The 11,266-nt window shown below is 60.7% G+C and overlaps 2 protein-coding genes across 6 annotated transcripts in view; one reads left to right on the forward strand and one right to left on the reverse strand.

Annotated features, from left to right (window-relative positions):
• FAM234A (family with sequence similarity 234 member A) overlaps positions 1–4,806 on the forward strand; it is a 31,372-nt gene extending 26,566 nt beyond the window's left edge. For all 3 annotated transcript variants that reach the window (XM_024759490.1, XM_024759491.1, XM_024759492.1), the window contains 10 exons: positions 96–215; positions 452–643; positions 1,428–1,558; positions 1,788–1,920; positions 2,075–2,204; positions 2,553–2,693; positions 2,939–3,014; positions 3,151–3,306; positions 3,596–3,698; positions 3,786–4,806. In XM_024759490.1, the coding sequence (XP_024615258.1) occupies positions 96–215; positions 452–643; positions 1,428–1,558; positions 1,788–1,920; positions 2,075–2,204; positions 2,553–2,693; positions 2,939–3,014; positions 3,151–3,306; positions 3,596–3,698; positions 3,786–3,997 (1,394 nt within the window). In that variant the 3' untranslated portion in view covers positions 3,998–4,806. The remainder of the gene's footprint in view (positions 1–95; positions 216–451; positions 644–1,427; positions 1,559–1,787; positions 1,921–2,074; positions 2,205–2,552; positions 2,694–2,938; positions 3,015–3,150; positions 3,307–3,595; positions 3,699–3,785) is intronic.
• A 982-nt stretch (positions 4,807–5,788) lies between these two features.
• Positions 5,789–11,266, reverse strand: part of RGS11 (regulator of G protein signaling 11) — a 9,018-nt gene continuing 3,540 nt past the window's right edge. Inside the window, exons 9-16 of one of the 3 annotated variants that reach the window (XM_024759495.1) lie at positions 10,462–10,485; positions 10,318–10,379; positions 10,086–10,199; positions 9,892–10,007; positions 9,709–9,796; positions 9,485–9,623; positions 6,630–6,712; positions 5,789–6,551 (exon numbers count right to left, since the gene is read on the reverse strand). In XM_024759495.1, coding sequence (XP_024615263.1) covers positions 6,449–6,551; positions 6,630–6,712; positions 9,485–9,623; positions 9,709–9,796; positions 9,892–10,007; positions 10,086–10,199; positions 10,318–10,379; positions 10,462–10,485 — 729 coding nt within the window. In that variant the 3' untranslated portion in view covers positions 5,789–6,448. Of the gene's footprint in view, positions 6,552–6,629; positions 6,713–9,484; positions 9,624–9,708; positions 9,797–9,891; positions 10,008–10,085; positions 10,200–10,317; positions 10,380–10,461; positions 10,510–11,266 lie in introns of all 3 variants that reach the window. The other 2 variants (XM_024759494.1, XM_024759493.1) reach the window with 2 other exon arrangements.

Genomic DNA, 11,266 nt, shown 5'->3' on the forward strand with positions numbered 1-11,266 from the left:
CCACGGGCAAATGCACCTGGCACTCAGCCCCACGGCGCCCAGAGTGAGGCGCGTCAGGCCTGGCCTGGGAAAGTAGCCGGTGGTTTCCTTTTCAGTTGCCTATGACTTTCTGGCCACAGAAGACGTGAACAAGGACAGGATCCAGGATGTTCTCTTTCTTTATAAAAACACCAACAGCAGCAGAAGCAATTTCAGCCTCTCCTGTGCTGATGAAGGTAATTTTGTTTTTACCCAAAAAATGAGCTCCCTGCAGGAGGAGGAATCCCCTCGCCCTCTCGGTTTTGGGGGAAGCAGTTGGTGGAATTTCTGGGAACTTTCATGTCACTCACCTTCCTCACTGGGCTGCTGACCCCATGGGGTCAACACCAGGGATCCAGGGACAGAGCCCAGGGCAGGGCCACAGCACGAGGCCGGCACGCTCAGCCCTGCAGACCTGGGTCTCTCCCTCCAGGCTTTTCCTCCCCCTGCACCTTCGTGGCCGCTGTGTCGGGGGCCAACGGCACCGTCCTCTGGGAGAGGCCCGTGGCCCAGAACAGGGCCCTCGTGGAGTGCGGTGTCCCCCAGCCGGGGGGCAGCGGGGCGTCTTCTGCCTGCATCATCCTTGGCAGACCTGGCCCTTTCATTGCGGTCGACTCGGTCACAGGTAGGCTGCTTCCCGTGTCCCCCAGGCCTCCGCACACGGGTCCGATGCCAGGATGCTCTGAGGAGGGTCAGCCCGGGCTCTTGTGGGCGGTGTGGCTGGATAGGAAGGAAGGCACGGGTGGGAGGGGGACGCCCCATGAGGAGTCACACTTCACTGTCATCCCCTCCTAAGTCCCGCCTGTGCCTGCCGCATGGCACCTGGAGGGGGTGGGGGCATTGCTGATGCCCGCTCATTGGGCAGGCCCCGGGGATGGGGTGTGTGGGCCTGGCTAGCTTGAGCCCCGAGACCTGCCTTAAGGCAACAGGCCCTGGTCCTTTTCCAAAGCCCTAAGGAATTCTGTGCCTTGATGCTAGGTTTGGGGGTAGCAGCACTTCCTTTGTAAGTTGTGGTTTTAAGAGTAGGGAGGAGAATAAAGAGCAAGCTGGAAATACTTTGAGACGAGAAGAGTCTGACTAAACACGGGCGTGGGCAGATCGTACTCGGGTCACATGCTGTCCGGTCAGGACCTCAGTCCCCGGGTCTGTCCACAAGGCTGCACTTTCATTCTCGTCCTGTGCACGGGGCAGAGGCTGCATGTGTGACCCCAGTGGGCGGCAGGGAGGCCAGGCCCTGCCCATCTGAGGGGGAGGATCTGCGTCAGCCAAACACTGGAAACAGGATGAGAAGAAAGGAGGGGGCTGTGCTGCCCCAAAGTGATGCTGCTGACACGTGCCTATGGGCACCAGGCGGCTACACACGCATGGCTTTTTCCATGGCAGCACACGGGCCCTGTACTTGGTTTTAGGGGAGACCCTGTGGAGCCATCCCAGCAGCTTCGGGGGGAACGTGTCCGTCCTGAGCCCTCTGCTCCAGGTGCCCGACATCGATGCTGACGGGGTCCCAGACCTGCTGGTCATCACCCAGGAGGAGAACCAGGTAGAGCTCTCGTTCCAGCCACTGGCCTCCCCCGCTGCCCCGAGCTCGGGTGCCTGCAGACCCAGCGGGCACTTCTGGGCCCCCCAAGAGTGGCAGAGAGTGTGCTTCCCACTGGTGCCATGGGCACAGCTCTGAGGATGGTGCGGGCGGCCCCACGTCTCCCGGCATCAGACACTATAGGTTCGACCCAGCAGGTGGGCCTGCTCCCCTTCTCCTCCGTGTGCTGCAGGTCAATGGCTACGTCTATTCAGGCGGCACCGGGCAGCAAGTCGGCCCCCCGGGCAGCCTGGGTGTGGACGGGACCAGCGGCTCCATCCTCTATGTCACCAGTGCAGGTGCCCACTACGTCCTCATCCCCTGCGGTACGTGGCATCTGCTGCCCCAGGGCGGCCTCCCTCGTGGGCCTGCTGGCACCTGGGAGGAAGCAGATGTGGGGCTAGTGGCTCCCGCTGTTGTTCCAGGGACTCGAAGTCATCACCCGCTGACAGGTGACGCAAGGCTCTTCTTTGTTCACAGGCACCTCCCTCTGCAGCCACTCAGTGAAGGGCCTGTATGAGAAGGCCACCGGGAGGGAGAGCTCGCTCAAAAGCGACCCCCTCTGGGAGGGCAGGCTCAACGCCACCTCCCACAGGCTGCAGGAGCACAGGTCGGGGGTGTGGGGGCCTGTGCGCGGGGCCCCGGGCGCGAGGAGGAGCCGTAGGGCGGGCACAGGGCCCTTACTTTGTGTCATGTGTCTGAGGTCGTCCTGGGCTCAGACTCAGTAAACCGGCAAACAGAAGACGAATAAAAACGGGGGAGAAGATGGCCCCCCCGCCCCCGGGCTCACTGGTCCCTGCATCCAGTGAGGGCCTTCCTTTTAGTTTGAAACTGGAGAAGTAAGAAAGATGAGGCTGAGCCCTGGGAGCCTGAGGGAAACAGCCCGGCAGGCATCGCTGGGGAGGGTCCCGTCCCCAACCCTACCCGGGGCCCTATCCCGTCCCTCCTGCCCATGTAGCTCAGGAGCTGTCCGCTACCTGATGAACGTTCCGGGGAAGGTGGGTGAGGACCTGCTTCTCGTGAGTTCCGAGGCCTGCGTGCTGCTGGACGGGCAGGAGCTGGTGCCCAGGTGGACCCTCGGTGCAGCCCAGGTCCTGAGGTATGGGGTCCTTCTCCAGGGAGCTGGGTACCCCAGCGTGTCCCCCCATCCCCACCCCTGGCGGCCCTGGGGACAAGGCCCGTATGCTTCTGCCAGAGGCCACTGCCTGTCACCTGGTGCCACCCTGCCCTTGGGGAGGAGAGTGAGACCCCCTGGCGTCAAAGCTCCGGCCCGTGCAGGTGCAGCCTATCCCAGGTATCTCCTTCAGAGGCCCGTGTGAGCCCTCCCCTCCACTCTCCTTCCAGAAAACCCATCCTCGGCTACTACAAGCCTGACACCCCAGCCATGGTCATCGAGAATGGGACCGGCTCCGAGAGACAGGTTGCGGCACTTGCTCCTGGGTCTCACCTTTGCCCGTAGCTGAGGGAAGCTGGCTGAGCCATGGGCCGAGCGGGGACCAGAGGCTTCGGTGAGCCGCCCTCTGGGACGCAACCTCGTGCTGCCCCTCCCTCTGCAGATCCTGCTCCTGGACCTCAGCTCCGGGGCTGTCCTGTGGAACCAGGCTCTCCCAGGCCTCTCCAGGGACCCGCGGTCCGCCAGCCTTCCCACCGCAGACCACCGCTCCGCCTTCTTCTTCTGGGGCCTCCATGCACTGGCTGGTGCCAACCAGACGGTACAGTCTTGGGTCCTGGTTTGTGGCATGGGGTGGAGCCGGTGGCTGGGTGAGTACAGATAGATAGAAGCCATGCAGGGTGGGCAGGAAAAGGGGGTCTGGGCTTTCTGGGAGGAAGTGGGTGCGAGGGGTGGCAGCTGGAAGACAACCGAGAAGGGTCAGGGTCAGGTGGGGAAGGGGGGCGGGAGGTGGGTGTTTTGTGGGACGCCGGCGGACACAGCTCTGGGTGTGGTCCCAGTCAGGAGCGTCCAGGAGGGTCAGCCTCATGCCCCCGCTGCACTCCCTGCAGGAGCCTGGAGCCGCTGGGCACCACCTGTACATGTTCCACCCCACGCAGCCCGGAGTCCTGCTGGAACTGGCCAACATCTCCGCCCCTATCGTCACCTTCCAGGGTGAGTGCGCCCCGCATGGGCCCGGGCCGCCAGCCATGGGAGGCCTGTGCCGGCTGGTCCCGGGACCTGACGGCCATGTCCCCACAGTGGTTCTGCTTGAGCCGAGCCGCCACGCTGCCTATATTCTCCTGACGGGCCCGGCCAGCCCGGATCCACCCGGCCTGGTCTCCGTGGCCAAACACAAGGTGCGGGACCTCATCCCGAGCAGCAAGGTAGTCCGCCTGGCTGAGGGTGGCCCCGACAGCGACCAGGCCGTCAGGGACCAGTTCTCTCGCCTACGGTACCGGAACGAGGCCTAGACGTGCTTTGGCCAGAGCCCGAAGCAGAGGTGGCTGCTGAAATTTCACATCCTGGGAAATCAGCCCTTCACTGGCTCGGTCTGCACACCGACTCCCGACCTGGTGACCTGGCGACGCTCTCCACTGGGCCCGTTACCCCAGGGACGTGCCAGGTCCTCTCCCCTCTCCCGCCAGCATGCCAGGTCCTCACTCAGGTCCCCACTCCGAGCCCCACCCAGGTCTCCCTGGGCAGAGCCTGTGCTGGCAGCAGCTCACCCTCACTCCTCCATGCCTGGCCAGAGCCTTGGCTGCAGAATCCCCTCCCTCTTTCTGTCTGAGCCTTGCCTTCTCTGCACTGTCTCCCTGGGGTCGTGGAGCTCAGAGGGTGGTGGGCCCTGGTGGCTTGACGCAGGCCCACACCCTGGTGTGGTTGGTGGTAACTCGCCCTGGAGAGCCCATGACAGGGCCCATGAGGAATGGGTCCTGGGAGGATGTGATGGATGGGCTGCCTTGAGCTGTGAGTGTCCCGAGGACCTGGCCCCAGGATGTGCCCTGGGGTCAGCGTGCACCCCTGGGTACACACTGGAGCTCCTTGTCCCTCAGGGATCCCTGCACCCCTGGGTGTGGCCAGCGGCCCCTCCTTCCTGGTGCTTGGACACCCCCCCACAGTCGGTGTCACCTGATGCAAGACTCACCTCTGTGCCTTGGTCACCCCAGACCCGCCTGGTGCTGTGGGACTCAGCCGTGCCCGGACAAAAGCAAGCAGCCTGATGACCGCGGGTGCCTCGGGAAGAAATCAGAATAAACACTGGTTTTGCACTGTCTGGAAAGCCCCATGTGTGCCTGTGTTTGTCTGCTGGATCAGTGGGAAAGGCTGCTGGGGAGATGAGGCCAGCACCCACACCACCCAATCAGAGACTGGGAGCGTCCAGCACAGCCTCCAAGTGCATCTCAGGTCTGTGGTTCCCGCCCTGCTCACCCACAGCAGGCTAGGAACCCAGCCTGTGGGCACTCTCCCACCCGGGACAGGCAGGGGGTCCTCCCCAGCACCTGTGTCCTCCAGGACTGAGCTCTGGTAGCCGCCCAGGCAGCAGGAGCCCAGGGGGCTTCAGTGAGACAAAGGTTTGGGTTACCAAAGTGATGGGGGCTGTTGTGGAGAATCCTGCAGGAATTTCCTGAAGGCGCTTACGTGTGACAAGCCTGCTTCCAGAACCAGGTCTGTTTCTCCTTGTGAAGGCCTGGGAGGCAACAACAAGGCTGAGGTTGAGGGGTTGGATTCCCTGTCCCTGTGAGAAGCCACCCGGGCCCAAGGGCCCAGGTCTGGGTCCACAGCGGAGGATGGAGGAGCCGGCTCTGGGCAGGGGCCAGCCTTTAGGTTCCAGGATGATGTGCAGGAGTTCGGGGTCTGGGCCACCCTGGAGACAACCTCACCAGTGCACCCTGGACTTGTAAATAAAGCCCGCACTGTGCTCCCTGTCACTGTGATGTTTTAGGGCACAGCTGACCCTGGAGAGGCTGGGTTCAACACCAGACAGCCTCCTGGACTCTGTGCTCACTCTCCCCTGGAAGACTCAGGCATCCGTGTACCACCAGAGCACAAGCTCCCCACTGTCTCCCCAAGTCTGCAGCCTGAGCCCAGCCCAAGGCCTACAGACCCCACACAAGGGATCCTCCACCCACCGCCTCTGACACCTGAACTTCCCGTTGTCCTTCACCACCTCCCTCACCAGTGCATTCCTCACCCACACGCCACACGTGCATGCACACCCACCACGTGTGTACCCACCACGATTTGGACCACAGCAGGACAGGCTCAGAGTGAGGACCCAAAGGTCTTTTATTTCTGCGCTGGGAGCGGGAGGGTGTGGGCAGCCCTGAGGGAGGGGTGGCGCTGCCCCAGCTGAGCCAGTCTGGCTGTACTCCCAAAGGAGCAGCTGAGTCTCGGGGGGCCCTCGGAGTGGGGACTCCCTGGTGTCTTTCCCCAGAGGCTCTGCCGCCCTGGCTGTGAACCAGGGCTGGCTGTTGGAGGAGCAACGATGCTGGAGCCATCTCTGTACAACACCGGGGAGAAGCCATGGGCCTCGGGTGGCCACGGAGGCGGAGAGGCCACGGCCCAGTGGGAGCAGCACCTCCCCCTGCATGCCCACGCCCCCTGCTGGCGGCCACCTGACAATGAATCTTGCCCGGGGAGTCACCAGCGGGGTGGGAACCGGCGTGGAATGCCAGGTGTGCTGCCATCTTGTCTCAGTCCAGGGCACCCCTGCCCTGGGAATCAGCACCCGAACAGCCCCTTCTGGGGGAGGGTGTGACAAGGGAAAAGGTGGAAGCCACAGAGGTCGGTGCCCCCGTGAGGCCGGGCGCTCGGGGTCTGAGGGGACTCCTGCGCCAGGGAGTCTCAGTGGCTGCAAGGACCCTGGGCAAGAGGAGTTGATGAGGGCAAGATGGCCCCATTCTGCCCCTGCCCAGGCCCACCTAGGCCTCCCCGTCACCACCCGAGGGCTCCCTGGAGGCAGAGGCAGGAAGGAGAGCAGGGCTGGGGCTGGAATGGCGCAGCTTCCGCATGAACGGGAACACCCTGTGGAGACGAAGGGGCCTGAGCACAGGGCGCCACCCCCGGCATCCCACCTGCCTCCCTGGGCACCACCTGGCTGACCGTCGCTTGGTCTCCGGGGGCACCACGGCCTCCGCCAGCAGGTCTTTGTACAAATCCGACTTCAGGAACCTCGGGTAGGAGTCCTGCAACAGACAGCATCTGGGCCTGATCCCTTCCCACTCCTGGTCTCAGCCAGCACTGCCCAGGCTCCTCCAAGGGTGGGGCCCACAGTGGACTGGGCCGGAGCAGCCTCCCCAGACCAGCCCAAACCGGGTCGGACTCAGGGAGACCAGCCCCCAACCACGCAGGAGCCCAGTGCCCACACGGGGAGTGAATGTGGCACCTCCTGCGACAGGGAACCGGTGTCACTGGTTCTTGCAGACCCACAGAGTGAGGCTGGTCATGTGGAGCGGGACAAAGCCAAGGTCGACAAAAACCACGGGATTCAATAAAGAGGGACAGGAATCTACGAACCCAGGTGCTTATGTTTTAAAAAGAAAAATACACATTTTAAATTGTTAACTTTTGGTGGAGGGACAGGGGTATAAACAAGATTTAGTTGAATGTACTTTGTAGATTGGATTTTGAAGCTGTGTAGATGTTTTATGTAATTATAAAATAAATAAGCAACCCCCAAACACTGAAGGGGACAAGTGAAGCTGGGCGTCCAGCGGGCGACACCACCCTAGCCACACGTAACCGAGTGTCCAAGGGGCGTCTGAGGGGCTGTGGACAAAGGACCGAATTAACAAACAGTAAACGACTCAGTCACTGTGAATGGTAGTGTCGTGCTGCTCAGTTGAGCTACTGAGTGAATCTTGAGAAAAAGCAAGTGAGTGATTATGTTGGCACCACTGAAAACCCAGATTTTCAGTAGGGGAATGAGGAGAGAGAGATAGAGGCCAAAGAGGTTAAGGAAACTCTATAATCCTGATTCCGAATTAGAAGTATCAGTATGAACTCCTGGTATGTTTTATTTAAAACACGTATTTCCTGATTCTGTCCACTGAAAGTCCTGGGAACCATGACCACCCCTGGCGCTATGACGGGTTTGATGTGCAGGTCGTGGTTTCTGAACACCACCCCCGAGGGAGGGCTGAGGGCCCGAGGAATAGCTGGCTTTAGGTCTGGAGTAGGACAGCCCCTTAGAAAGCTAGGAAGCACCATAGATTTCGGACACGTCACAGGACTCAAGAGCAATCAGCCGGAGAGGGTGGGACCTCTGCACATCCCATGAGACAAGGACTGAAAGGGATTGAAACCCATCAAATATGGTCAAAATGTGAATTTACAATGGTATTAAAAGCATCCCAACCTCACTGACTACCCTTGGCAGATACCAGGGGTCCAACTGCTTATTTTGAAAAGTGGTACTTAAAGAAGGAATCAAGGGACTTCCCTGGTGGTCCAGTGGTAAAGAATCTGCCTTCCAATGCAGGGGACGCAAGTTTGATCCCTGGTCAGGCAACTAGGATCCCACATGCAGCAGGACATCTAAGCCCACATGCCACAACTCCAGAGCCCATGCGCTCTGGAACCTGAGCGCCACAACTAGAGAAGAGAAAACCCACATTCCACAACTAGAGAGAAGCCCGTGTGCCACAATGAAGACCCGATGCAGCCAAAAAAATTAGGAAAAAAAATATTTAAAAAAAATTATGTTTAGGACTTCCCTGGTGGTGCAGTGGTTAAGAATTCACCTGCCAACGCAGGGGACACAGGTTCAACCCCGGTCTGGGAAGATTCCCACATGCCGCGGAGCGACTAAGCCCATGCGCCACAACTACTGAAGCCCTTGCACCTAGAGCCTGTGCTCCGCAACAAGAGAAGCCACCGCAATGAGAAGCCCGCTCACCGCAACGAAGAGTAGCCCCCGCCCACCGCAACTAGAGAAATCCCGCGCCCAGCAGCAACAGACCCCAACGCAGCCATAAATAATTATGTTTAAAGGAGGAATCAAGCCTCGGTCCTGCCTTTCCTCTATGATCGGTACCACTGGGCCAGCAATGAGCAGAGAGAGGAGGCGTCAGAACAGGGAGGCAGTGATGGGTTAGAACATCCCATACCCTCATGAAATCATGGATCTGGGCCAGACTGTCAAGGCTGCTTTCACTACAAAAGAGAGAGAGCTGGACTGACATCCCTCCTGAGTGGAGAACACATCGGACACCACCTCTGAAGTAAGAATTCCCAACCAAACCGAACCAACAACAACAAAACTGAAAACAATCTAATCAAGGAACATAGAAGCTGGAGAAAGGAGGACGGATTCTCCCCTGGAGGCTCCAGAAGAAACCAGCCTGCTCTCACCCTGATCTCAGCCCCGAGACCCCATCAGGCTTCTACCTCCACAGCACAGAGAATAAGCAGCAGCGGGAAACTAGCCTGAGGTCACGTGGGGAAGGGGACGCGACTGGCCACTCGAGGGCAATGAGTAAATACTGTTGGTGTTTCGCGTGTGATGCTGGCCTCTGCAGCCATGTTGAAAGGGAAGCGGTGGCCGTGTCCTTTAAGGGAACTTCCTGCAATACCTACAGACAGGAAGTCTGGAAATGGCTTTAAAGTCGGGGGTGAGGGGTGGTGTGTGGTAGGCCACTGGACAGGATGGACCGTGAGTCCAGATAGGCCCCGAGTCGACAGTTTGTGAAGGTGGGCTGTAGGTACGTGGGGATTCGTCATTTACTTTTTGTTCATATTTGACTTTTTCCACGTTAGAACACTTTACAACCACGGCTGGACAAGCCCTGCAGCCGCCCTGAGCCTCGGTTTGCTGCTCTGTAAAGCGCGCTGTGAGCTGCGGGACTAAGCTGGCAGGAGCCACGGGGAGCAGGTGCGGACCAGCCTCTGAGCTGTGGCCACTGAAGCCACCTGACACTGGCTTGGGGCGGGGGGGCGGCGAGGGAGGAGGCGCCCACCTTCTTCATCAGCATGTAGATGTGCAGCTGGGCGTCGTCCAGCACATGGCGGTGCGGCCGGCCCAGGCCCACCAGCGTCCGCTCCATCGTCCGGCTGTCAATGTTGACCCAGCGGGCAGCACCGGGGGCCAGGAACTGCCTGGCATGGGAGAGAGGAGCCCCGGTGGGTCTGGGCCATTCGGGCTGGCCGCTGCCCGCCCCCCGCCCCACCCTGCGGCACTCACTGGTACACGGCGTCCACCAGGGCGGGGACCTGGGCCTGCCCTCCGTGGCGCAGCTCCTCACAGGCCTCCCAGAAGCTGAGGTTCTCAGCTGGGGGTCCGGGCACGGGGTCAGGCCCACCCCAGGCTGGTGGAAACCTGGGGTCGGGGGGGCTCGAGCAGGGAGCAGGGGCGGGGGCTTCTCACCACTGAACTCTTTCCTGAGAAAGTCCATGAAATGGGCCCGTCCCACAGGGTCTTCCAAGAGTTCCCGGAAGCTGAAGGCCCACTGCTCCACACGGAGCCTTGTAGGCACGGCCGCGCTGGGGGAGGGGCGGGTGGGTCAGGAGCACGAGGAAGGCAGGGGCACACCTGCAGCTCCTGGCCCACCCCAGGCTCACCTGGGTGCATTCATGGCCCAGTAGGTATCGTTGTCTGTGACCCAGGGGTTGCTAGGCAGGCACCCCGACATGATGGGGTCGTGTGGCCCACGCTGGCTGCTAAATTTCAGGTACCTGGGGGTGGAGGGTGGTGCCAGGGCCAGTGCAGGGAGTGCTGTGGGGACGAGGGCACTGGAGGAAGGGTTTGGGCTCTGGGCTGGGGGTCTCCAGCCACCACCCCCATCCCACTCACGCCTCGAGGCAGACGGAGGACTTCACCCGGGCCCTGCCCAGTGCCTTTCGTAAGCACTCGACCTAAGATGGGAGACCTGTGAGGGGCGCTGGGGCTGGGAGCCACCAGCCCACCCCTCCCCTCCCTTCTGCCCCCAGGACCTACCTCCCGCCTGTAGAAATCCACGGTCTTGGTCTGGAAGGGGCCGGTGGGCTGCAGTTAGAAGGCAGGTCCCTATAGGGACTGACATCCCACCCCTGCCCTGCCCTCCGGAGCCCTGGCCTCTAATGCAGGGGTCTGACTTTCCAGGACGCCTCCTGGGGCCTCAAGTCTGGACGTTTCGGGGTGTTCACCAAGCCCTCAGGTGCTCAAAGTTGCCTTGAGTTTCCCCAACTGTCACTATTTCATGTTTTCAAATGTACTGAAGGGAAGGGAGGGCAGACAGCACCCTCAGGACACTTGTGATGCCAACCTCTCCTCTCAGCTATCTGCGTGACTTTGCTGGAAATCACAAACCTGTGGCCGTGAACTATGATTTTGAAGTCAGGAAGATGCTTTCTCAGAAAAGTACTAGATGACTCCGCTCTATGTTTTGGGTGTCGTGGGATCTGACCGAGGACTCTGCTGCTACAAAGTTCGGATATGTGTCCTGGTCCAATTCCATCCAGTTTGGAGGCGCATGGTTCATTCGACCCTGGTTGCTCGGGCCCGTGGCCCTGCTCGCCACCCCTCCAAGTCCCCACAGACCCTGATACTGCCCTAGCCTGGGGGAAAAGACCCCCTCCCCCCATAGGGTCTACTGTACTTACTTGCACCCAGGGCAGCAGGTGGGAGGTGAGAGAGAGCGAGAGTTAGCAGGGGGCTGGGAGTCGGGGCAGTGAGCTGGGGAGCAAAGCAGGAGACTTGGAGTGACTGAATCATTGGACATTTGGATGGACAAGTGGACAGGTGGGTGGGCAGCTCCCAGACA

This window comes from Neophocaena asiaeorientalis, unplaced genomic scaffold (assembly GCF_003031525.2).
Source record: "Neophocaena asiaeorientalis asiaeorientalis breed wild unplaced genomic scaffold, Neophocaena_asiaeorientalis_V1.1 scaffold254, whole genome shotgun sequence".
Taxonomy (NCBI): Eukaryota; Metazoa; Chordata; class Mammalia; order Artiodactyla; family Phocoenidae; genus Neophocaena; species Neophocaena asiaeorientalis.